At 45.6% G+C, this 26,019-nt stretch overlaps 1 protein-coding gene across 2 annotated transcripts in view; it reads left to right on the top strand.

Annotated features, from left to right (window-relative positions):
* CCDC63 (coiled-coil domain containing 63) overlaps window positions 1-26,019 on the top strand; it is a 65,229-nt gene that overhangs the window by 15,074 nt on the left and 24,136 nt on the right. For both annotated transcript variants that reach the window (XM_043901853.1, XM_043901854.1), the window contains exons 3-10: window positions 3,596-3,692; window positions 4,091-4,257; window positions 7,675-7,864; window positions 14,443-14,562; window positions 15,201-15,382; window positions 16,467-16,648; window positions 17,820-18,040; window positions 22,491-22,565. In XM_043901853.1, the coding sequence (XP_043757788.1) occupies window positions 3,684-3,692; window positions 4,091-4,257; window positions 7,675-7,864; window positions 14,443-14,562; window positions 15,201-15,382; window positions 16,467-16,648; window positions 17,820-18,040; window positions 22,491-22,565 (1,146 nt within the window). In that variant the 5' untranslated portion in view covers window positions 3,596-3,683. The remainder of the gene's footprint in view (window positions 1-3,595; window positions 3,693-4,090; window positions 4,258-7,674; window positions 7,865-14,442; window positions 14,563-15,200; window positions 15,383-16,466; window positions 16,649-17,819; window positions 18,041-22,490; window positions 22,566-26,019) is intronic.

The raw sequence follows: 26,019 nt of genomic DNA, 5'->3' as shown, positions 1-26,019 counted from the left end.
AACCCTGACCAAGAGGGTGGTGTGCCAGGGGCCAGGACACCCTGCAGGGCTCTCTGAAGTCCAAGCTGTGTGAATGAGGGTGGATCTCTTCCCAGGGAACAGAGTGGGCCCAGCCCAGAGGGCTCAGAAGGGTCTGTGTTGGTGTCTAGAAGCTGGAGAAAAGCCAGTGTCCCAGGAGGAGCCTGGTTCTTTCTCTGTGTGTATGTATGTGTATCAAGCAACAAGGTAAAAGTTGATGGAGTCTCCAGTTCTTGGGGGAAAACATACAACACAACCAATTAGCTCAAGGGCAAGATAAACTGATACTTAAAAATCGTGATTCACAGACAAGTTACATTCATCAGGCACCTATTATGTGCTAGGCTTCTGCGCAAAGAGCTTTATATACATTATTTTGTACTGAGGATGTGGGTGAGTATCTCCATTCGACAGATGAGGAGACTGAAGATCAGAGAGAGAAATCACATTGTCAGTGAATGTCATATATCCTTTAGTCATACTTTTAGAAAGGTGCATTACAGATCCACTTAGGATCAAAAGAGTCTTTAGATATAGAAAAGCTCCTGGACCATATGAAATTGGAGCTGCACAAAATTCTATAATTTAAAGAGGTCCTAAAGTGAGTATCCTTTGCCCAAATTTTTTCAGTCTAATAAATCCTGCTATAGCCTGTAGGCCTACGTTGAGGGCTCTTCCAGAAATAAACAAGCTATAGAACTTTAGTCTTTACTCTACTTCCCTGTCTGTGGAAATTTTCCAGAAATAGATATTTTCCTTCAGATGTGATTTACCAAAATTCAGTTAGTCTCCAAACCCTCTAGAAACCCCCTAGAACATATTAGGGAAATGTCAAAGGTCCTATCGCCTCAGTGACTGTCCTGTCACCCAGCAACTTGAGAATAATTTTCAAGGTAGTGGGTCATGTAAGGCAGGAATGCTGTAGGCTGCAACGAAGAAAATACTTGATAAGGGTACCTTGACCAGTAGTGACACTTAACTATTTCACTTAACAAGAAGCCAAGAGGTAGGCTGTTCTAAGAATGGGGCAGTGGCAAACAGTGTCAGTGAGGACCTAAATTTCCCCCCATATTTCTTCTTCACTCTCTTTAGTGTGACAGTGATATTTCTCCTCATGATCATAGGATGGTTGCTCCAGCATCAACTATCATTCTTTCACAATAATCTCCAAAAGCAAAAGAAAGGGGACTAGGGACAAGCTCTTTTTGTCATAAAGGAATAGGAATAGACTTCTCCTGAAGTTCCATTGGCCAGATCTGGGTCACATGCTCATCTTTTGACCAATCATTGACAAAGGGAAATAGGGTTACTAGGATTAGTGGGAACCAATCATGATTCATCCTCTAGAACTGGGCACATTGAGGAGGGACAAAATCAGAGTCCTGTTAAGAACTTATGGTGTTCTAAGAGTCATGCTAGTTATAACATGTTATAGCTAGCTTCTATAACCAAGATATTCCCACATTTCATTGGCTTAATATAATAGAAATTACTTTCTTTTTTTGGTTAACAGTCCAATGAGGATGCTCATGGTTGGCAGGTGACTTCTTCCACAAGTTGGTTTAGGGAACCTGTCTTGTGGCTCTGCCCATCTGTGGTTGCACTTCCCAGAGATGTCAGAGCAGGGAAGAGAAGATGGAAATGTCACATCCACTTCTTAAAGTCATGGTCTGGAAGGGACACATCTCTCTGCTCACATCCCATGGGTGAGAATTCATAGGCATGCATAGATTCAGGAGGAGTTGGGAAGTATAAGCCCTGGTCAGGCAGCTACTGTGGCAACAACTCTTCATGAAGGAGAAGTGGTTGTTGGGAGACAATCACCTCATCTCTTAAAGGGTGATCTTCTTACATCCCTGCTTTTAAGGAACATCCTGGCTTTTCCAAACCTCTTGGCTATTCCCAGTGGGTGCTGCGATCTATACTACAGCACACACTTGTCTCTGAACACTCCTTTTATTCACTTGCCACTCAGCCTTTGCCCAGACAGTTCTCTTTACCCCCAATTTCTTCCCCACTTTTCTTCTCTGCATGGTGAACTCCTATTAATCCTTCAAAACCCAAATTGAAAATCATCTTCTTTGTGCACCTTTTCCCACTATTTTACCTAGGGCAGGGTTCATAGCACCTTGAAGGTTGACTTACACCTGAATTCCTTACAATGTTTAGCACACAGTAGCCTCTTAGTTTGTGTGCTAAAGAGATTTAGGTACTGCAGGCAGGAGAACTCATTTGATTGCAAGCAACAGAAAACTCATCTTGGATTACTTTAAGTGAATATGCTGATTCATGTAATTGGACATGACCCAGAGTATCTTCAGGCTTGGCTATATCCAGGGCCTCAGATGATTCCCCCAAGGTTAAATTTCTCTTGAGTTTGTCTTCTGTTCTCCAAGATAGCGTTATTCTTAGGCTTCCTGAAGAGGCAAGATGGTTGTCAGCCACTCCCAACCCCATTCACAGGTTAAAGTGCAGCAGGAAACAGAATTTCTCTCTTCCTGACTGTGCAAGCTTAAATTCCACCATTTACTCTGCTGGGGGTCACGGACCTATCACAGAATTGATCACTTGGGCCAGGGCCCTGAGATTATGCAGATTGGCCAGGGTTCTGGCACTATGATTGGCCCATCCAGAGTCACAGGTTCCAATCCAGAAATGACCAGGAGTGAGAGAGAGGGTAGCTTCTTACTGGAAATTCCAGGTATTGCTACAGGAGACAGAGGAATGCTGGATGCTCCATAAGCCCACATAAATTTTTTTTAATGCTAAACTGTCATCATATGAAAAGACCCATATAACAGCATATCATAACAGCTCCCATTTACTGAGTTCTTACTTTGTGCTTGTTTTAGTGCCTTACCTGCTGAACAACCTGAAATGGCTTCTAGAATTTCTCCTATTTTCCAGATGAGGAAATCAAGGCCCAGAAAACTGAAATGACTTGTCCAAAGTTAACAAGTGGCCAAGGAGGAATTTTTGCTGAGATTTGATGGTTGATACAGCAATGCTTTAAACCGCTGCACTGTAGAACCCTTCAGTGGGTGGCAGAGCTCAGAGTTTCTAGTTTAGGAATTTAGTTCCTGAAGTCTGGAAGTTGGGGTGCAGTGGATCTTACAGCCCCATGGAGTTCATAGAGTTAGCATTGTTCGCACCTCTGAATACCTAATGCATCTCAGTACAACTGGCTTCTGCTTTTAAAAACGAGGGGAGGTTGTCCTCACAGCTGAAGCTGGGTGAATTTCAATGTAACCCCATCAGAGGACACACTGCCTTGATGCCATTTTGCCCCTCTTCTTTGGGAACACAGGGAGCAAGAGGGTAACCAACATGCCAGAACCATCTGCCTGGCTCCTAATAATAAATTGGGAGAGGAACAGGTTTCAGGAAAACATTGCTTTAAAAAAAAAAAAAAAGCCTCTTTTCACACCCGGGCAGCCATCTGTCATGTCCTCCTCTGGTGCCAAACTGTGGGAGGAGGGAGGTCTGCGGGGGGTGGAGAAGGGAGAGGGTGCTGCTGGGTCCGGCACCACCAGCAGGGGTGGCTCACTAGTTTTCTTTGTTTTGCCACTGTGGACAGGGCATTGCAGAGAGAGAGAAGAGCACTTGCTGGCTTTGACCTCCCTGGGTACGGTGTCTGAGCAGAGGAAAAGCACAATTCCTTCAAGATGCCAATGGTGGGTAATAATAGCTCCTATGTATAGAGGGTTTACTGTGGGGTTAGGCATTGTGCTGTCCACTAAATACATATTAGCTCATGGAATCTTGACAGCAAATCTGTGTGTACCCGTTTTATAGATGAAAGACTGGAGACTCAGAGATGTTAAGTGACTCACCCAAGGTCACACAGCAAGGCCACCTCTTCAGTATGTAATAATGAAGTCCAGTCTCCTCTCCACCCCAGCAACCCAGGGCAGGTTTTCCATGTAACACGCAAGCAGTTGACATCACCCAAGGGTGGTCTTTCAACTCTAGCTCTGCCCCAAGCACCCTTCTTGCCTTCCATCCTTGAGTTGAAATGTGGGCTTTTCTAGTCACCTAACCTGTTGCTTAATAACCACCCTGTCTCACCCAGAAGAAGTACAGGAGAAAAGACCCTGAAAGTTCCCAGGAACCTTCAGAGAAGACCAAAGAGCAGCTGGCTGAGGGGGAGCTTCGGAAGCTGAGGCAGCAATTCCGGAAGATGGTGGACAGTCGGAAGTCCTTTAACTTCCGCTCCCAGCGGAAGATCACAAACCAGCAGTAAGTGATGGTCAGAGAAATGGGGTTTGGTTTCATGGGGCTTGCCTTCTGATGTGGCCTCTGGGGCATGAACCAATTTGGGATAGCTTCAGTGGGGAAAGGAGATAAATTCTCAGAGTTCAGGGTGTCTCAGGGACCCCGAGGGGAGCGGAGCACCCATGTTTCAGGAAAGGACCCAAACTAGAAGCCATTTCTGGTTCCTGTTTCTTTCAACACATGAGTTTTGTTCTTCCTTTTCTTGAGTCTCAGCTGTGGCTGGTGGGAGATGGCTTCCTCTAATTCTTGAGCTACCAAGGGCCACACAGAGAGACTGTCCTTAATCAATTCCAGAATTCTGAGAATCCATCCCAGAATTCTCAGGAGAGGGAGAATCTGATTGTCTCAGCTTGGGTCTGGTGTCTGCTTCTGGCCCAATCAGCTGTGGCCTAGGGGTTGAACTATAGGACAAAAAATAGCTGTGGGTATCCCCAGCGGTTCTAGCAATGAAGGTGGGGAGTTCCCAGAGAAGGGGAAATCACCCGGCAGTGGATACCCCAAAGGACGTTTCCTGCTTGTGTGACCTTTTGGGATCTTCAAGACTGAATATTTGAACTTGAGTTGCCCTAGAAATTATATATAGTTTTCCTTGGGCAACAGAAAGGTGTTCTCGGGGGTTGAAGAAACAAACGTTAAATAGGCATTCTTAGATTCCGTCCAAGGAAAGGTGATTCCTTTACATCTAAAATGTTTATACAGGCAGTAACTGCCTGTTATTAGAAAGAAAATTTGACTGTTAGATGACGTGTGAAGTTCAGAGGCTAGAGGAGTTCTTTAGATTTTCCATGGATTGGCTTACTCAGAGCCACTGCTAGTCAATATGGAATCACTATGTGAATTAGAAAAAGGCACCCTTTTCTCAAGATTCTTTACTGCCATCTGTTGGAAACATCATTGTTATGTAGAGATTTTGTTAAAACATGGCCAAAGACACTCCTTGGAAGGAAAGTTATGACCAACCTAGACAGCATATTGAAAAACAGAGACATTACTTTGTCAACAAAGGTCCGTCTAGTCAAGGCTATGGTTTTTCCAGTGGTCATGTATGGATGTGAGAGTTGGACTATAAAGAAAGCTGAGTGCCGAAGAATTGATGCTTTTGAACTGTGGTGTTGGAGAAGACTCTTGAGAGTCCCTTGGACTGCAAGGAGATCCAATCAGTCCATCCTAAAGGAAATCAGTCCTGAATATTCATTGGAAAGACTGATGCTGAAGCTGAAACTCCAATACTTTGGCCACCTGATGCGAAGAGCTGACTCATTTGAAAAGACCCTGATGCTGGGAAAGATTGAGGGCAGGAGGAGAAGGGGATGACAGAGGATAAGATGGTTGGACAGCATCACCAATTCAATGGACGTTTGGTTGGACTTCGGGAGTTGGTGATGGACAGGGAGGCCTGGCGTGCTGTGGTTCATAGGGTCGCAAAGAGTCTAACATCACTGAGCGACTGGACTGAACTGAACTGAACTGAACTGTCTCTCAGAAAAGTACAATAAATCAGCAAATTGGTGATATGTTTTCAAGTAGATGGTGCTCCCTTGGGCTGTGCAGTCCACAACCTGCACTTCTGTGCCTGGAGATCTTGATTCACAGCCTATCCTTGGTGTGGGCATCAGGAAATGCCTACTTCTTGGTGTGTCTTCAGTTTTTCTTGAATCTTTCTTACTCTTCTGCATCCTACTGTGCCCTACCCTGGTCCATTTGATCTGGTTTCACTGTGATGGAACTGAAGCGGGGAAGGGGAGTGGAAGAGTAGACATAAACACCCCAAAATAGAAGGAAAACTGGGCTGAGGTAAGTGAGGTAGCTAGGGTACAATATTTAAGGAAGTGCTTTTTCCCAGTGCTGACCTCGCACCTATACCACCCTGAGAGTGAAGATTTCCTTAATTTTTGAAGCACCTCACTCCCCTCACTGCAGTCCCAGCCCTGCCTAAAGATGGACAAACCTTCCTTTTGCTTTTCTCTGACCTCACTACACCTGGAAAGCTTGTCTTTGATGGATTATCCTGCTCTCTCCCTTTTTCCTCTGTACCTTTACAAAGACCCCTCCCATGAGGGGCTTAAGAGGGGCAGAGAAGTCCCAAGGGCCAGGTTTAGAAGACAAGATGCTCTGGAACTAGATGTGCTCTCAGTGGCCCCTAGCCGCATGTGGCCATTTACATTGGTAATTAGTTACAAAAAATAAAATTAGAAATTCAGTTCTTCAGTTTCACCAGCCACATTTCAGGTGCTCTGTAGCCACATGTGCCTGGTGGATGCTATCAGACAGAGCAACTAGAGAACATTTTCATCACTGCAGAGTAATCTACTGGACAGTGCTGCTTTAGAGCAGTAGTGGCTAATGAGCCAAGTCTTACTGGCGGCCTGTTTTTATGACGTTTTACTGGCACATAGCCACACCTATTCATTTTTGTGTTTCATATGGTTGCTCTGTTGAATAGATGCAACAGAGGTCCTCTGGCCCACAAAACCTAAAATATTTACTCTTTACTGTTTATAGAAAAGTCTTTGCAGACCCCTGCCCTTGAATGTTCTTTACTGTTCTAGAGTGGTGCTTCCAAAACTTTAAAGTGCGTAGAGGTCACTTGAGCATCTTGTTGCAAAGCAGATTCTGATTCAGCAGGTCCTGGGTTGGGACCTGAAATGCTGCATTTCTCCAAGCTTCCAAAGGGCGTTGAGGCCGCAAGCCTGCAAATTGCACTGAGCAGTGGGAATAGGCTGCAAGGACTTTGCAAGAAGTTTGGCCTCTGTGCCAATTTCACATTGTTCAATTGCTGTACAGTCGCCCGAGCCTTCTTTTCTTTTCAAAATCTCCATTTGCCCACGTCCTCGACCTCCTCTCTTCTCCAGAGTAGACAAGGGAGAGAAAGACAACTCATGTCAGCCAATTTCATAAATCATTAGCCCCCGAATAGAGGAGTTGGTGGGGGTTACAGGTTCCTCTGCAACTCTGTGGTGATGCACAGTTGAAAGATCATGTCTGATGGGTTTGCCTGTCATTACCAGAGATAATTGGCTGGAAAGCTGGAAAAGAAGGTCTGCGAAATCAGACAGATGCCAGTGAGCTGCTGGCAAAAGAAAACTTGGGGGCTCCCATCATGTCTAGGTAATGGGTTTTGACAGGCACAGCTGCAAATTGTTCTGAGGAGAAAAAAAAAATATCACTCAGAGAAGGGTGCAGAGCAGTGGAAGTTGCAGTGAACTGGGTCAGAGGTGATGTAAGTTCAGGACCTGGACTAGAGACCTTGAGTGAGTCCCTTCCAACTCGCTGGGTTGGGAAGTACCTCTCTGAGTTTCCTTTCAGGGTCAAGGGGCCTGGAGTGTCCGATCCAGGCAAAGCCAGGGGTTCAGGGTTAATCATGTGCTGCTTTCCCAACAGCAAGGAAATCAAGACCCTTCAGGAGGAGCAAGATGAGATCACCCTGCTTTTGAATCTCATCAAGTCCTCCAGGAACCTGGATCTCAATGAGAAAAACTACGTGGAACTGCGTTTCCTGCTGCAAACTAAGGAGGACTATGAGGCCCTGATTAAATCAATGAAACTGCTGTTGGCTGAACTGGATGAGAAGGTGTGGTCTTTCTCTTAAAGGGTTAACCAGAACACTGAGCAAGGGGTAGGAGTGGGGGAGGTGTACTCCCCACCATACCCTGCACTGCTGGCTTTTCTAAACCTGTCTCTACCACCATTGTAACCCCTAATCTCTCAGTTCTATTGATCCATTTCCCCACTGTGGTCTCCAGTGCCTCCCTATTATACTTAGAATAAATGCCCAAGTCCTTACTGTATCAGTCAGGAGAGGTTAGGTATGCTGCAGTAACAAACTCTCCCTCTCCCCAACTCAGTGGTTTAAAACAACAGAGGTTTCTTTTTCATACATGATTTATGGTCTATTGTAGATTGGCTAGGGGCTCTTAAATCCTCTCATCCTGGGGCCAGGCTGATGGGATAGCCCCCATCTTGGACACTGCCAGGGGTTGTGGTAGAAAAAAATGAGATCCTGAGGGTCTCACCCTGGCAATTAAGTGTTCCAGTGCGTCACATCTGCTCATGACCCATTGACTCAAGACAGTCTACAGAACCCATAAATACCCCCAGTGCCCATACCCATCCAAAAATAGTCAACTCTATCCATTCATAAAGGGGCCTAGGAAGTGCAGTCCTCATGGATCCAGAAAACAAAAAGCTGGAGACATTTGCTGGATAGCATTCATCCCTTACTGTGGTTCGAAAGTCACTATGTGATCTAGCCCCTGCCTACCCCTCTAGGCTCATCCCGTATTATTCCTGCCTTAAGTCTTCTCACTCCAGCTGCAAAAGACTTTCTCTTTTTCCCCCCAAATAATGCTGTCTTTTCTCACCTCAGGGCCTTTGCATATGCTGCCCCCAAATGCCTCACCCTAGTTGCTTATCTTTTTCTCAGTCTGCTGTTGCTGCTGCTGCTGCTAAGTCGCTTCAGTCGTGTCTGACTCTGTGCGACTCCATAGACGGCAGCCCACCAGGCTCCGCCGTCTCTGGGATTCTCCAGGCAAGAACACTGGAGTGGGTTGCCATTTCCTTCTCCAGTGTATGAAAGTGAAAAGTGAAAATGAAGTCGCTCAGTCGTGTCCGACTCTTAGTGACCCCATGGACTGCAGCCCATCAGGCTCCTCTGTCCATGGGATTTTCTAGGCAAGAGTACTGGAGTGGGTTGCCATTGCCCTCTCCATTTCTCAGCCTAAAGGTGACTTTCTCAGGTCTCAGGGAGGCCTTCTCTATGGCCTCTGTCCAGTTTAAAGTATATCCCCCTGGTATTAGGTTTCTGGCCAGGAACAAATAGCACACTCAGTGGGGGTACTCAGAGAAGTAGGGCACTCTGGATCCTGGAGTAAATGCCCCCCACCCCTTGCCCTCTGTGCTCCATCCACACTGGCTGCCTTTATGGATCCACACTGCTGTCTCTCATCTCTGCCTTTGCACATGCTCTTCCCTCTGCCTGGAGTGCTGGGCCCCATCCTCTCTGCTTGGGGGAGTCTTATTCATCCTTTGGGTCTCAGCTCAAAGACTGTTTATGCAGGATAACTGTCCCTTCATTTTTCTCTGCTATGTGCCCCTACTGTGTGTGTCCAAATTATCTTCTATCTCCCCTCTGCTAGAACTCAACATGCTTCCTGGGTTGTTCCCAGTCCTAGACTGTAGGTTCCCTGAGGGCAGGGGCCACTCTGTCTGGTGCCCCTGTTGTCTGGCATCAAGCAGTGGCTTGATAAACATTGATGAATGAGTGAATGAATGAATATATGAATGTATGAGAAGAAGGCAATAAATGTGAACAAAGAGGGAACTTCCCTGGTGGTCCAATGATTAAAACTTCGCTTTTCAATGCAGATGGTGCAGGTTTGATCCCTGGTTGGGGAGCTAAAATCCCACATGCCTTGCTGTCAAAAAACCAAAACATTAAAAAAAACCATAATATTGTAACAAATTCAATAAAGACTTTAAAAATGGTGCACATCAAAGGAAAAAAAAAAGCTTTAAAAAGTGAACAAAGAAAAATTGAAAAAAGAAACAGGGATGTGGATTCTCAGAAACATTAGAAAAGGCGATTTAGTTTGCTAATCCTCCAAAGAGTATGGCACTCACTGCCCAGAACAAAAACCTTCTTGGTCTAATTCCATCCCAGCTCCCAGGATCCCCTCCTGCTGTGTCCACCGCACAGTGCCCAGAACTTTGTCCTTTCAAGGGGTCACTGGAGGCAAGGATACCACTGGGCCCTGCTTGGCCTCACAGAATAATTAATAAGCTGATGCCTTCCTGCTGGGCATCTCGTGTAGGCAGTGCATTTCCTCTTCAGCTACAGGCTTGGGTAATGTCTCCCATTGGGCTGAAGCCTAATTACTTTGAGCATCATGAAAGCAGTGTCTGACATAAAGGTGCCAAAGGGAATACAGCTCTGAATTTAGTCACAAGAGCTGATGCCATAACTTCCTTTGGCAAGGAGCTGGAGCCTGAGGACTCTAGGGGTCAGCTCAGGCAGGGACAGGCAGCCCTTCAGAGCAGCAGAGGCCACACCTGATATATGGGGAAGGACGCTACCCTCCCATAAATCAAAACAAGTCATTTGTTTTATTTCAGAAGAGAGCTGGAGTGGGTTTGTGTTGAGGATGTTGCCTTGTGCATAGAACAGGAAAGGAGAGCCAAGTGGAAAAGGAATCTGGCTTGACTTGAACCTGACTTTGTCAGCACTAATGAAGCAATTTGATTTTGCTCTGAGGGAATTTGTTGGGGAGAGAGACAGTGTGTTCCAGCTAAAGTCCAAAACCTGGCTGATGTCAATCATAAGCAGCATTTCTATACCTTGCCAGTTTTGTGTGAGATCCACTGGTTCCCTTGATGTCCGATCTGCTGAGCCACCATCTTGCTTGAGAAATGTGTTGGGCTGCAAGTAATGCAATTCCTGACTGAACACAGTTGGGAAAATAGAGGTTTGTTTTTCTCACATAATAAGATGTCTGACTGGAAATAGGCCATCCTAGGGATGGTTTAGCAGCTCTACAATGATGGATTTTTTATTTTTCTCTGAGACTCTCTTGGCCTCATGGCTGCCAAATGGCCATCTTGTATAATGATATAATATACATTAGCTGGTATAATATTTCATCTAATTGCATTCAAAAATATAAAGAATGGATGGGAGTTTTTCCTCCATGATATTCTCTTCTTATGAAAGGGAGAATAACTCACAAAATCCCTTCAGCAGATTTTCTCTGATTGGCCAGGGTTGGGGTATAGGTCCATTCCTTTGCCAATCACTGGTAAAGGGAAATTATGGAATTTCCAGAATTGGTTTGGGGTATACCAGGGGCAGCAGATTATGGTGCAAGCACCAAGTCTTGTCTATTTGTTTATGGTCCTCCAGTGAAGAATGGTTTTTACATCTTAAATGTTTGCTTTTTAAATGGTTATGTGAGTATCTACATACCCTAAAAGAGTTATGTGAGTCTCTTGGTCCTCAAAGCCTAAAATATTTACTGTTTTGGCCTTTTAGGAAAATATTCCCAGCCTCTGGTTTAGATGGATGATGATTTATCCCTTGGGCCTGGGGGCAGAGCCCACCTTCCCTGAGTAAAGTACTGGCAACAGGAAAATGTTTTTATCTCGTTTAATAGGAAGTAGCAGGCTTCCCTTGTGGCTCAGTTGTAAAGAATCTGCTTGTTAATGAAGGAAACATGGGTTTGATCTCTGGATTGGGAAGATCCCCTGGAGAAAGAAATGGCAACATACTCCACCATTCTTGCCCGGGAAATCCCATGGACAGAGGAGCCTGGCGGGCTACAGTCCATGGGGTTGCAAAGAGTTGGACACGACTTAGTGACTAAAACCAACAGGAAGTATAAAAATAATACAAGCTTCAGGATGGTTGATTCAGCAGCTCAGTTAGGTTATCAAAGTATTTGTCCTTTGTGGGCAGGACTGCAGCAGCTATTCCAGGCACCACATCCATGTGGAACAACATCTTCAGGAGAAGACAGACCATCTCTTCCTATGACTCTCTTTTAGGAATAAGGAAACGTTTTCCAGACGTTTCCCCACCAGATGCCCCTCCAGCTCAGAGACTCCAACTGGTTTGTTGTTGTTGTTTAGTCACTCAGTTGTGTCCAGCTCTTTGCAACCCCATGGACTGCAAGCACGCCAGGCTTCCCTGTCCTTCACCATCTCCCAGAGCTTGCTCAAACTCATGTCCACTGAGTTGATGATGCCATCCAACCTTCTCATCCTCTGTCATCCCCTTCTCCTGCCCTCAATATTTCCTAGCATCAAGGTCTTCTCCATTGTCGGCTCTTTGCATCAGGTGGCCAAAGTATTGGAGCTTCAGCTTCAGCATCTGTCCTTCTAATGAATATTCAGGGTTGATTTCCTTTAGGATGACTAGTTTGATCTCCTTGCTGTACAAGGGACTCTTAAGAGTCTTCTCCAGCACCACAGTTTGAAAGCATCAGTTCTTTAGTGCTCAGCCTTCCTTATGGTCCAGCTCTCACATCCATACATGACTACTGGAAAAACCATAGCTTTGACTAGACAGACCTTTGTTGGCAAAGTGATGTCTCTGCTTTTGAATATAATATCTAGATTTTTCATAGCTTTTCTTCGAAGGAGCAAGCGTCTTAGATATAGGTCCTACCCGTCATCCATATTTCTTCCTCTGTTTCCCTCCATGAACATAACTGTGAAGGCTGGTGCTATGGCAGCCATGTTTTGAGGGAGAAGTCAGGTGAATTATACAGATCTTGTCCTCACATCCTTCAGTTACTGAACGTAAGCCATCAATGTATTATGAGAGAAAGATAAACCATAATTTGTTTAAACCACTATTTAGCCAGGCTTTCTGTAATTTGTTGTTGCTTGTTTTCCTAATTGATACAAGCTGCTACCCCTTAAGAGAGGCTGCTGAGATCTGTGCCCATAAAAGCAGAGGAAGTTCTGAGGAAAGCATATTTTTAACAAGTCCTGAGCCTAAATGAACTTAATCATTTTCTAGTCATTGACACTTGAAATTATGAATCACTCAACTGCCAGCACCTGTTTTTAACAGCAAATATTTTATAATACTTCCTTTACAATCCTGAATTAAAATTCATAGATGGTATAATCCTTTACCCTTCTTCTTTTAAATCAATATGATGCTATAATATAAAGGAAACATAAAGGAAAGCTATTTATACTAAAATTATGTGTATTTCGATATGTTCATGTTTTGGCCTGACTTATCTAGAACAGGGCTGGCGAACTGCTCCACAGAGGGCCTGATAGTAAATATTTCGGCTTTACAGGCCGTGTGGTCTGTGTTGCAGCTCTTCCATTCTGCCTTCATAGCCTGAAAGCAGTCATAGACAATGCAAAGAATGGGCATGGCTGTGTGCCAGTAAGACTTTATGGGAACAGGCAGTAGGCCAGATTCCACACTGCAGACTGATTTGGGCTTGTGTCCACAACTCAAAGAAGATGATCCATGGGAATTCCCTGGCCATCCAGTGGTTAGGAGTTGCTGTGTTCACTTCAGTGGCCCAGGTTCAATCCATGGTCAGGGAACTAAGAGGCCCACAAGCCTCCCAGCATGGCCAAACAAAAACCACAAGATGTTCCAGGTTGTGCTGGTGTCAAGATTTCCAAAATGATGGTCAAGTCTTGGTTAAGTTCCAGACAAATCAATGAACATTCTCTTGATTTATACAGTGACTCCATTCCTGGATACTTGTCCATGAAAACTGAATGAAAGGACTTCCCTGGTGGTCCAGTGGTAAAGAATCCACCTGCCAATGCAGGAGACGTGGGCTTCACCCCTGGCTGGAAAAGATCCCACATGCTGCGGAGCAGCTAAGCCCATGCTCCTCAACGGTTGAGCCTGTGCTCTTCAGCCCAGGAGCCACAACTGCTGAAGCACATGCAGTCTAGAGCCTGTGCTCTGAGAAGTCGGAGCAGAAGTCACAGCAGTGAGAAGCCTCTGCACTGCAGCTAGAGAGTAGCCCCTGCTTTCTGCAACTAGAGAAAGCCCACGCACAGCAGCAAAGATCCAGCACAGCCAAAAATTTAAAAAAAGAATGAAAAATGCTGTGTGTGTATATGTAAAAGACATTTTGATTCTAGGCACAGAAGATTATAGAGGATTTTCCCTTGCCTGACATTCAAGGCGCACTGGACAGTCACAAGGGATGGGGGTCAATTTTTGGATGTCTGGTGCTGTCTTACATGTTGCAGGGTGTGTGACACCTCCTGACTTGCTCTTTAAGGGTCGCTAGCATCCCCATTATTGTAAGAGTCAGAAAAAGAAACAAACAAAAAACCTGCCAACCAAACAAAAACAAGGTTACAGAAGGCTTCTTGGGGGATCAATGCCATTTCTCAAGGAAAACAGTGGCTTTAGGGTCAAGTGAAATTTTTGCCCTTATGTGAGTGAAATTTACACACACAAGTGAGAATAAAAACTTTTAGTTGCTCATTTTTTCCCAAACTAAAATTAAGTTGAGTCCACATCCAAGAGAGAAATTAAAATTCTATTCATAGGAAAAGAAATGGTAGTTTCTGTTTTAGCATGCTTGAGTTAGTGAACTATTGCATTTGTCCCCATACAGATGTTAACACAGCTGGGTTTTCCCCTCTCTCTCTTTTTTTCAGATTGTTCAGATGGAGAAAAAAATTGTAACCCAAAGACAGATCTTCACAAAAATACAGGAGGCCAATAACCCCCGGAAATTGCAGAAACAGATCCATGTTTTGGAAACCCGTTTGAATCTTGTATGTAAGGTGTCTTCTGGGGGAATTCTCTGGCTGTCCAATGGTTCGGACTCCCTGCTTCCACTGCAGGGGGCACGGGTTTGATCCCTGGTTGAGAAACTAAGTGGTTTCCCTGTGGCTCAGCGGTAAAGAACCCACCTGTAGTGCAAGAGACATGCGTTCGATTCCTAGGTCCGGAAGATCCCCTGGAGAAGTAACTTGCAACCCACCCCAGTATTTCCCAGTATTCTTGCCTTGGAAATCCCATGGACAGAGGAGCCTGGTGGACTGTGGTCCATAGGGTTGCACAGAGTCGGACACACCTGAGCACGTGTGCATGAATGCACCTGGAACACATGGGGAACTAAGATCCCACAGAGTGCAACGCGGCCAAACAAAATCTCTGCAGACAGCTCTCCCTCCCTTCGGAGGAGGAAAGAATGATGTCTGTGAAGCCATTAGCAGGCGTACATTTCATTGGTTGAGTCAGGAGAAGGTGAACGATGGTGTACATGCAGGCCAGGCAGCGCTCCAACCGTGGTTCTGGGGGGCCTGGGGTGGGAGGGGAGGGGAAGACCTTCAACCCTCTGGCTGCCTTCTGGAAGCTTGTCTCATGCCCCAGGAGCGAGCCTTGTTTTGAAGCACAGCCCTCCTTGCAGGTCACTGTACACTTTGACCAGATGCTGACCACCAACGCGAAGCTCCGGAAGGAGATCGAGGACCTGAGGTATGAGAAGGCTGCTTACGACAACGTCTACCAGCATCTTCGTCGGCGCCTGTTGATGCAGAAGAAAACAATGAATGTGGCCATTGAGCAGTCTGCGCAGGCCTATGAGCAGAGGTAGGCTGGGGGAGAGACTCTTGAGGGCAGAGATGTCTCAGCCACCTGTTGGGCTTCTTACTCCTCTACCCACTGTGCTTATGTGTGGAGAAACCTGAAACCATCATCATTGTGACTCCGAGCCCTGGTTGTGTGTCTGCCAAGCATGATGCTAGGTGCTCTGGGTAGTATATCAACCCTCACCACAGCCCTAGGAGTTATTATCTCAATTTTACAGGCCAGGGAATGGAGGCTTAGAGATGTCAAAATGCTTACCTGAGATGCTGGTAAGTGGCAGATGTGGTGGAGCTGAGATTTAAACCCCTATTCTGTATCATCTCCCCCAGGTGTCCCTGCCTCTAGTCGTAGGGACCCCTCTCAGTCTGGACTGTTTCCTGGCTTCACCCCCGGATGGGCAAAAGGCATGCAGTTTACATGTGAAGAGTGCAGGTTTTGGAGCCAGAGAGATCTGGGTTTGAATCCTGGCTCCATCACCACTAATTTATTGTAGGACTTCTTTGGGTGGAAGTGAGGATTAAATAACATTAGTATAGGGAATTTCCTGGTGGCTAAGACACTCCCAGTGCAGGGAGCCAGGTTCAATCCCTGGTCAGGGAACTAGATCCCATATCCTGAGACTAACAGTTTGCTTGCTGCTGCTCAGAAGATCCTGCATGAAGATTGAAGATCCTGCATGCGGCAACTAAGACCTGGTGCAGCCAAAATAAAGAAATATTAAAAAATATGAGTATATAAGGGAGTGGCTGGGGCATAGTATTATACTTGACAAGTGGTGATGATGATGGTAATCGTGATAATGGTGATGTTTGATGAGGCTGATGGTGGTGGTGATGGTGATGATGATGATAAGGATGGTGACAGAGAGGATGATAGAAAATCATTTCCTGAGGGTGGTCTAGGGTTGTGAGCACCTGTCATTCAGGTGAGGAAGGTGGTTCCTCTACTCCCAGAAATCTCCATGATTAAAAGAAGGGGTGATCACTGACCAGGAATGAAGTCTGGCTGGACTGGTAGGGAGAAGGCGGGGGGAGAAGGAAGGAGCCTCTGGACACTCAGACTGTGTTGTGCTCCCCGCCCCACCCAGGCTGGAAGCCATGGCCCGAATGGCCGCCATGAAGGACCGCCAGCAGAAGGACATCTCTCAATACAACCTGGAGATCCGAGAGCTGGAGCGCGTCTACGACCACGAAACCAAGCTCAAGTCCTTCTTGCTCGTCAAGCTGAATGACCGTCTTGAATTCGAGGAGCAGTCCAAAAAGGAAGAAGGTATCTCTCTCCACTGAATACCTCTTTCTCTCAACTGAAGCTACCCAAGTCTCCTCGTACCAAGGTTGCCAAATTTAGCAAATAAAAATACAAGACACCATTAAATTTCAATTGCAGATAAAGAATAAAATTTTAGTCCCATGCAATATTTGAAAGATACTTACACTAAAGAATTATTTGTGCTTTATCTCCAATTGAGACATATTTATACTTTTAAAAATACATTGTTTGTCTGAAATTCAAATGTAACTAGATGAGTTGGATTTTATCCGCCATCGCTAACCTACAGGATGGGTTCTCACCTTGTGGCTCTGCTTCCATTATTTAGAGGAGAAACTTGTTTTATTGGTGGTTGCCGCAGCCCTATCTATGTTTGGAAATTCTGAAGGAGGACTGACAAGACTCAGCATATCATTGCAAACATGGCTGTGATGCAGACACATGAGCAGGGAGGAAAGATGCATGGGGCGAGGTCCAGAGGAAACCAGGCCCAGCTCCCCGGATCTTCTCCCAGTGGAGTCACACAGCTTATGCTTGATTCCTCCAGCCTCTAATTCTGACAACACATGTGGAGAGTCATCTACTTGGAGAGCTCATTAGAGACTTGATGCCCAAGATTCTTCCTGGGGGCTGGTTGTGTAGGCCCTCTCTCCCCAGCACATCCCAAGATTCCAGCCTCCCAGCAGGAAGGCAGATGTCGGCATAGGCCACACTGTTCATACAGTCAGGGCACAGGAGCCGCTCTTAACCATTTGCGGACAGTTTTATATCAGTGTAGGGAAATGTTCACCATTCAAGTTCCCAGATGAAGGTGAAGGGCCAGCCTTGCAAACAGACCTTTCTAAGCAGAGCAGTCTCAGGGCTGCTATGTTAACTCTCTCCTGGACATGTTGAAAGATTTGAGCTCTTCAGAGAGCCCCCTTGTGTAGCTACATTTGATTTTGTCAAATCTGTCCCTTTCTGTCCCTTTCTACCTTCTCATTTGCAACTGTATGGCTAGAAGTGTGTTTCTGAGAAACTCCCATCTCTCACTTTTCCCCTCCCTGTCCTGGGAAAGTCTAGCCCCCTCCCTGGGGCACAGTGATAATGTTATGGAGTTCTTTCCTCTGCCAAGCTCTGCTCTGAATGGCTTCCCTTTCAGACTCACAGTTGCTGCTTCTTCCTTTTCTAGTTCTCAAGGCAAAGAAGTTTGGGAAGAAGAGCAAGGGCGAGAGTTTTGAGAGCTACGAGATGGCTCACCTCCGGCTGCTGAAACTGACGAAGACTGGGAACCTGAATCAGCTCATCGAGGAGTTTCTGGCCAAGGAGGAGAAGAACTTTGCTCGGTTCACATATGTCACAGAGCTCAACAACGACATGGAGATGATGCACAAGAAGATCGAGAGAATCCAGGTCGGGGCACCTCTCCTTTCCCAGGCTAGGGGCCCATCTGTTCCCACAGTAGCCTTCCCCAAAGCAGGTTCCTCAGAACACTCTTTGAGCTGCTCTGCAGAAAAAGGACTTCAAGTCAAAAAAACTTTGGGAAATACTATATTCCCCCAGTGTTCTCCCCTCTACATTTTAACCTTCTTGAAACTGGTAGTAATCTTTCAGTTGACACATACACTTAATAGGTTCATGTCCCCTCACCCCGGTAAGTGACATTTAATAAGCATGATATGTCTTATAATCCAGAGTTCAGTAAACTATAGCCACAGCCGAATATGGCCTTTGACCTATTTTTTGCACAGCCCATGAGCTGAGAATGATTTTTACATTTTTAAAGGGTTGTAAGGGAAAAAAATATGCAAGACAGACCATATGTGGCTTGCAAAACCCAAAATATTGACTGTGTGGCCCTTTGCCTTAAAAGCTGGCTGACCCCTGTCAATAAGCAGCTTTGTAGAATTGAGGAAAGATGGTAAATTGATCTTGGAGAGAATTGATGTAGGTGAGCATAGTAAAGGCTCTGATAAGTCCTGCAGTAAAAAAAACTACCTTTGTTGAACCTGTAATTTTCCAAACTTGACTCTCTGAGCTGCTGACTCCCTGAGCTGCTGACTCCCCAGAACACACATAAACAGCTTTTGGGACTCTGTGCACAGAGAGAGTCTAAACTTAGCATGACACTCCAGTCCTTTCAGAATTTGGCTTCAACCTTCCCCTGCAGGCTCAGCTCTCATCACGACCCTCAAGGCACTCCCGTCAGCTGCCAGTCCCAGCTGCCCCCTGTGTTTCCCTTCTCTGAAACTTTCCTCATGCTGTTGCCCACCCCTCTCACTTTTCTTCTGATGCAATACCACTCATTAGTCCTGACAAATGTCACCTCCTCTGAGAACTCATTACTCTTCCCTCTGAGGTGCCTGTGCTGGGTGGGAACCTAGGGGAGCCCTTCCTTTTGCAGTGGCACCATTTCCTGAACCTGGGGCCACATGCAAGTAGATAGTAGCTAGAAGACGGGGGAAAACATTTTAATTTTTTCAAAATGAGTGATGAACTTAATTTTAATGAGGATTAGAAAGAACAGCTTGTAGAGCATTGCAATTCTATAGAGAGGATTCCTTAGGGTGGTAAGGAGTAGTAATGTATGTGCATGCTCAGTTGCTCAGTCATGTCCAGCTCTTTGCGATCCTGTGGATTGTAGCCCGCCAGGCTCCTCTGTCCATGGGATTCTTCAGGCAAGGGGATCTTCCTGATCAAGGGATTGAACCTGCCCCTCTTGAGTCTCCTGCATTGGCAGGTGGATTCTTTACCACTGCACCACCTGGGAAGCCCAGGTAGTAATAGTAACAGTAAGCAAATAATGATAAACAAACTACACAAAATTTGGTCAATTTAAAGAAAGCTACTAATAGATAATAATAGTACAGGTGACACGTGGAAACGGAGGTGGGCTGTCACAGGAAACAGATGGCATGCCCAAAATGGGTAAATAGAGGTGAGCTTTTAAAAAAGAGACTTTACAAAGGTCTAAAGAAATTAAGGAGGGAATGTGCAGAATAGCATAGCTGAGCTCCAGAATGGGTGAGGTGCGGGAGCAGCTTCTGGAACCAGGAGACAGGAATGTGGAGAAGGCTGTGTGTGTGTCTTTCCTGGTGGCAAGTGGCCAAACGAATGACCTGCCACGAGGGTAGGCAAGCACCCCCTATCTCGCTGTCCTTCCACTGTGCAGCTGGGGTCTCCCTTTGGCTGGGTGACCCAGAGAGCGAAGGGGAGAGGCGCTTGAATGGCCCTATGTTTCTCTTTTGGAGGCCAGTCTTTCAGAGGACAGGCCCTCGTGTGTACCCTCTTCATCCCCAAAGCCCAGGACTGCCCTGCACACAGTGGGAAGCCCCGAGCAATGGTTCTCCACCAGTAACTGACCTTGACCTTCCCAGTCACCTTGAGGGCACTCTCCTTTCTTCTTCAGCCACACAGCCTGTCTCTGTTGTGAAGACAAGTGTGTCTGAGGAAAGATGGCCAAACTCTCACCTTCTCTGGGCCTCAGTTTCCCCACCAAGAATGACATACTTGGATTGGAGCAGTAGTTTCCAAGCTTTCGTTTAAAAGCTACCAAAATTTTTGTTTAAACTAGGGTATGGGGAAACATCAGTATATAAAACAGATGAAATGGAGTGGTTCTGGATGAAGGGGGTGGAGGTGAGATAAGTTACTGGAGGGGGGTGTTTGAGACCTTATCTCTTTGCCCTCTTGTGGCAGCTCTGCCCAAAGTAGGGTTCAGATTTAAGTCAAAAATATTTGGGATTCTAACATCTGACTTCACTCTTACCTAGAGGGCTGGGGTCACAGGTCATAAACTGATGAATGCAGCCTTCATTGTTCTGTTGTTTGGCCTCCTTCATACCCAAATTTTAAAATTAGTGAGTTGCCAACATTTAAAAATCAGGATATTCCACATGAAAATGTGGATTTCTGCTTTCTCTAGGAAAATCAGACCTGACAACTCCAGCCCACATTCTCACAGGTAGCTGAGTGCACTGCCCCTATAAACTGGTCAGACCACACTCTCTCTCCTTTGCTGAGAGGAGCTGGGGTCTCATTTGCTCTGAGGAGACCAGGCCAGTCTCAAGCAAGAGGAACCCAGTTGGCCTCTGAGTGTGTCCCCTCCTGTTTAGGCGCTTCACCACTTCCCTCTGGTGGCCATCTTCAGTATCACAGGGAAGGTTTTTGAAGGCCAAAGGACACTGGTAATGTGGCAGCGAACAAAATAGTTCTTGCTGTTTTATAAACTTTTTTCCTCCAACAGTTTGCCCAACATCATCTATGGTTTTCTCCTCTGGTATTTTAAGTAAATTTACATAACCTTTTAAAACTTTTTATTCCTATGTTCTTTGTAGTGGCTTCTGGGGCCCCTACATGCTCCCTAGATGCTCTGTAGTAATAATACCACAAGATGCTTCTTAAAAAAGCAAATTCCTCAGGCCCTATCTCATACCTGCAAACCTAGATTCCCTGAAAATAAGCCTGGAATATGCATTTAAATTGTATCTTAAAAAAAAATTGTATCTTAATTTGAGACCTTTTCCCCCCATGATATAAATGTACCATTATTTACTTAACCAATCACCAACCAGTAGACATTCAGGTTGTTCCTAATGGAGATAATGAATAATAACTCAAGGGACAGCCTTGAGTGGCCACCTTTGCCCACGTGTCCTACTATTTCCTTGGGACAGATTCCTGGAAATGGTATTGCCCCATCAGAAAGTGCTTGCCTTTTACATTTGGACACACTGTTCTAGCCCTGGAGTTCTCAGATCTGGCCCCTGGGCCACCACTGTGGCAGCATCTCCTAGGAACTTGTGAGAAATGTGCATTCTAGGGCCTCACCCAGGCTTCCCAGGTAGCTCAGCTGGTGAAGAGTCCACCTGCAATGCAGGAGATCTCAGTTCAATTCCTGGGTCAGGAAGTTCCCCTGAAGAAGGGATAGACCATCTACTCCATATTCCTGGGCTTCCCTGGTCACTCAGACAGTAAAGAATCCACCTGCAATGTGGGAGACCTGGGTTCAATCCCTGGGTTGGGAAGATCTGCTGTAGGAGGAAATGGCAACCCACTCCAGTATTCTTGCCTGGAGGATCCCCATGGACAGAGGAGTCTGGCAGGCTGTAGTCCATGGGGTTGCAATGAATCGGACATGACTGAGCGACTAGGCATAGCATAGCACAGGGCCTCACCCGGACATACTAAATCGGAAGCTCTGATGTGGAGCCCAGATGTCTGTGTTTTCACAAACCCCTAGGTGATTCTGATTCATGGTAGAGTTGTAGAACCCCTACTCTGGAGCTGTCTGTCCATTACCGTAGCCACCAGCCACATGGGAGAGTTTCGTTTAAATCAATTTAAATTAAATCTAAAAATGAGTTCCTCGTTGGTCCTAGCCTCATTGCAAGAGTCCTGTGCCTGCGTGTGGCTAATGGCTTCGGTACTGGACAGTGCAGATAGAACCTGGCCACCGTTGCTGCAAATCCTATTGATTATAGACAATTCTCCAGAAAGGATGAACCACCCACCCACTCATGCCCTCATCCTCCTTTTAATTTAAAAAGCATCAGAAAACTTCCATGGACCTAAGAGGGGTCCAGGGGTTCTGGGGTTTCTTGAAATGGATAATTTAAATCCTCACTAGGGAGGGAATATATATATATATATATATATACTTATAGCTGATTCACATTGTATACAGCAGAAACAAACACAAAATTGTAAAGCAATTATCCTCCAATTAAAAATAAATTGTATTCTAGATATTTTAAAAAAATGAAATAAGTCCTCATCAACTCTTCAAGGCACTGGCTTATTTTGAGGTGTGCTAGGAAGGGGGACACTGCTTTTCCTTATGGTCTGGTTCTCTCCTGAGCAGAATGAGATCTTGCACTTGCGATCCCAGCAGAAATCATCCCATGATGATAGCCACTCCATCCTGAGAGAGCTGGAGGTAAGACCAGCCTGGGGAGGGGGGGACATGGGAGTCTCTGTTGTCTGTCTGATGGCCTGTCAGTTGATTGTCAGTAGGAGTAAGATGCCTGTCCTATGACTACTGGCCTGAGTCGTGTCTTGACATGTTCTGACCCCTTGTCACAGGCAGCCTCTGCTACAGACATTGCTGCAAAATTTTGTTCCTAAAAAGGGCAAAGGCTTTCTTTTTCCATTTTAAAGACTCTCCCACTTCAGGAAGCCTATCCCAGGCCCTTGTGCCCGTAATTTCATCCCTGACTGGTGAGTTTCAAACAGATCTCTGCCTCTGTCTTTACTTCTGTCTCTCCCTTGTCCTAGCTGTGGCCTGTTCTCAATCAATAATAGTAATTACAAATATTTCCTGAACAATTACTATGCACAAGACACTGAGCTAAGAGCTTGGCTTGCACTATCTCATTTAATCCTCACAGCAACACTATGAAGTAGGTGGTATGATCTGTTTTACAGATGAGGAAACTGAGGTTCAGAGAAGCAATCTCCATCATCATGGAGTTGCGATAATGTATGAGCTTTGCATTGGATTCAGCTGCTAATAATAGGGACCCAAAATAACAGTGGTCTATGCAATAGAAGTTTATTTACTTTGTTAAAATGTAAATCTGGAGATTAGCACTTTAGGGCTGGTCATGATGTTATCAGTAAATCAGGCTTCTCCTTCCAGTTTTGCCATCTTTAGTGTGTGGCTTACATTCCCAACGATGCCTCATGCTTGTATTATGGTCCAGCCATCACATATACATTCCAAGCAGAAAGAAAGTAGGGAAGGAAAAAAAGGCCTTGCTAATTGGATTAGTCAGCTTAAAAGTTCTTTCCTTGAATTCTCAGTCAATAGCATCTGTATCTGTGTCTTAGTGGCCACTCCTATTTCAAAGGATGGTTGGAAATACAACTTTTAGTTGGCACATTGCTACACTAAAATGATAACCATTTTGTTATTAAGGTATAAGGGGAGAATGGATAGCAAGTGTCTGAGAAAGATATGAACCACAGAGTTTGATTGCAAAGCCCTGTTCTAATCCAGTAGTTCCTATCCCAGGAACCATGCTCATGGGTCATTTCCCTTCCTTTTTCTGTAGCTGATTTCTGTTCTTGGCATTGCAGGTGGTAGACAGGGATGGCTCTGCCATTCTCTAATGCACCACTGGAGGGCAGCAAAGCACCTCTCAGGCTCAGCACCCTCTCCCAGGATTCGGGAATGGGGAAAGTAGACTTGCAGGCAGGGCCCAGGTTCAAGGAGATCCCCCCTCAAGTTGGACACGTGCTTGGCATCCCACATCCTTGACTCTTGGCCACCCAGTGTTCACATGCTTCCTTGGGGTTGGGACTGTTGCTGCTCTGCATCTTGGGGTTTTGAAGGCCTAATGGGGGATACAGCTTGGGGAGGCTGACCAGGCAACCCCAAGCATGGCCCCACCTCTGTCTGAAGTCCTCCAGTAACTCTTTGCTCCTTGCGTTTTCCTGGAGCCTCTTTTCAAATGCAGATACTCTTAGCAAGAGAATTTGTCTTAATAGCAATGGGCTCACCTAGAACCCACTTTTCTTACCCCCTACTAAAAATCACGCCCATCTCCTTTAGTCTTGGAACCTTTCTATTTACCTTCCATTTGTTGTCTCCTCTGAGGGAAGTGGTGGAATCAGTCCTTTCACAGGAGGTTTAGCATAGAAATTAAGCATCCAGGTCCTGGGAACAAAGGCTTGGGTATGATTCCCAGAAGAGTTACTTCCTGACGTTAGTACTTTGAGAAAGTTGACTTAACCTCTCTGAACCTCAGTTTCACCTGTGAAATGGGAATAATAATTGTACTCACTTTGTAGGGCTGTGAAGATTGAATAAAATCCTGCATGTACACGCTTAGCATACTGCAGGGCAGAGAGCTGTAAACATAACTATCATTATTGTTGTTTATCCTGTAAGTCAATAAAACCTCAAGTCACCATCATCTTGTTACTAAATAATTGCTTAAATAAAGAGCCCAAGGTCAGGTTCTTAGACAACTCAACACAGATGAGGTAAGCACAAGTTCACTTTTCTTCTCTGACTTCAGTATTCCTCATCTGAAAACTGGGACAATTGTGAGGATTAGTTAAGAAGATGCGTGTAAAGTGCTTGGAACATTTTAGGTGCCGGACATGTGTTATCAGGCTTTCCAGGTGACACAGTGGTTAAGAATCTGCCTGCCAATGCAGGAGTCACGAAAGACAAGGGTTCGATGCCTGGGTCGGGAAGATCCCCTGGAGGAGGAAATGGCAACCTACTCCAGTATTCTTGCCTGGAAATTTCCATAGACCAAGGAGCCTGGTGGGCTACAATCTAGGGGATCACAGAGAGTTGGACATGACTGAGCATGCACACACATACTTGTGTTATCAACACCACATCAGGCTATTAAAAAGCGTTTTTAACCATGTGATCTTTTACTGCACCTTTAGAATGAGAGGAGGGGCTCTGGCTGACATATGAGGAAATTCAGCCCTGGGAACTGAATATTCCAGTGGCTGGGACAGAGGAAGCTGCCTGGCGTGGTGGTTGAGAGACAGTTCAAATCATGGCTTCCCTCTCCCTTGCCTCAGAACCTCAGTTCCCTCACCTGGAAATGGGCGTGTGAGTAGGGCCCTCTGGGATCTTTATTTGGAATGGTCCATATGGAGCTGGTAGGGACAAGGCTGATCCTTCTAGGGCCCAGTTCACGTTTGCAAGCTGAGAGCCAGGGAGAGAGGTGGGAAACCATCAGAGCATTTATCCTAGAGCAGCGATTCTCAGTCTGGGCTGCAAGTCAGAATCACCTTGGAGGCGTTAAAGTTTCCAGTGCCGAGGCTGCACTCCAGACCAAGATGTCTGAATGTCTGAGGCTGGGGTCTGGGTAGCCAATGTTTTAATGCTCCCAGGTAATACCAATGTGAAACTGAAATTGTGATCCAGTGGACTCACAGAGGTTCTCAAACTTTACCATGTATCACGACCATCTGGAGGTTCATTAAACACAGATGCTGAGTCTATACCTAGAGCCTCTGATTCTAGAGCCTGGGACTTGCATTTCTGACAAGTTCCCTGATGGAGATGATGCTGCTTGTCCTGGGACGCCACTTTGAGAACCACTGGTCTCTAGTAATATGATTTAAACTGAATGATGAAATCAGTTTGTTGGATTGCCACCAGCATTTAAAGATAACAAGATGGAATAGAACAGAACAGAATGGAAAATGTTAGAACACACAATAAGAATACTGATTTGTGAAACTTTAATTTCATTTGATTAGATAAATGTTTATAGATACACACGTGTAAAATTGGAGGTGAAAGGAGAAGGCGGCAGAGGATGAGATAGTTGGATGGCATCACCGACTCAATGCACGTGAACTTGAGCAAACTCTGGGAGGCGGTGGAGGACAGGGAAGCCTACGTGCTCCAGTCC

The sequence above is a fragment of the Cervus elaphus genome, chromosome 5 (genome assembly GCF_910594005.1).
Source record: "Cervus elaphus chromosome 5, mCerEla1.1, whole genome shotgun sequence".
Classification (NCBI taxonomy): domain Eukaryota; kingdom Metazoa; phylum Chordata; class Mammalia; order Artiodactyla; family Cervidae; genus Cervus; species Cervus elaphus.
The sequence above is the reverse complement of the archived record's forward strand: the minus strand, read 5'-3'. Positions and strand labels throughout refer to the sequence as shown.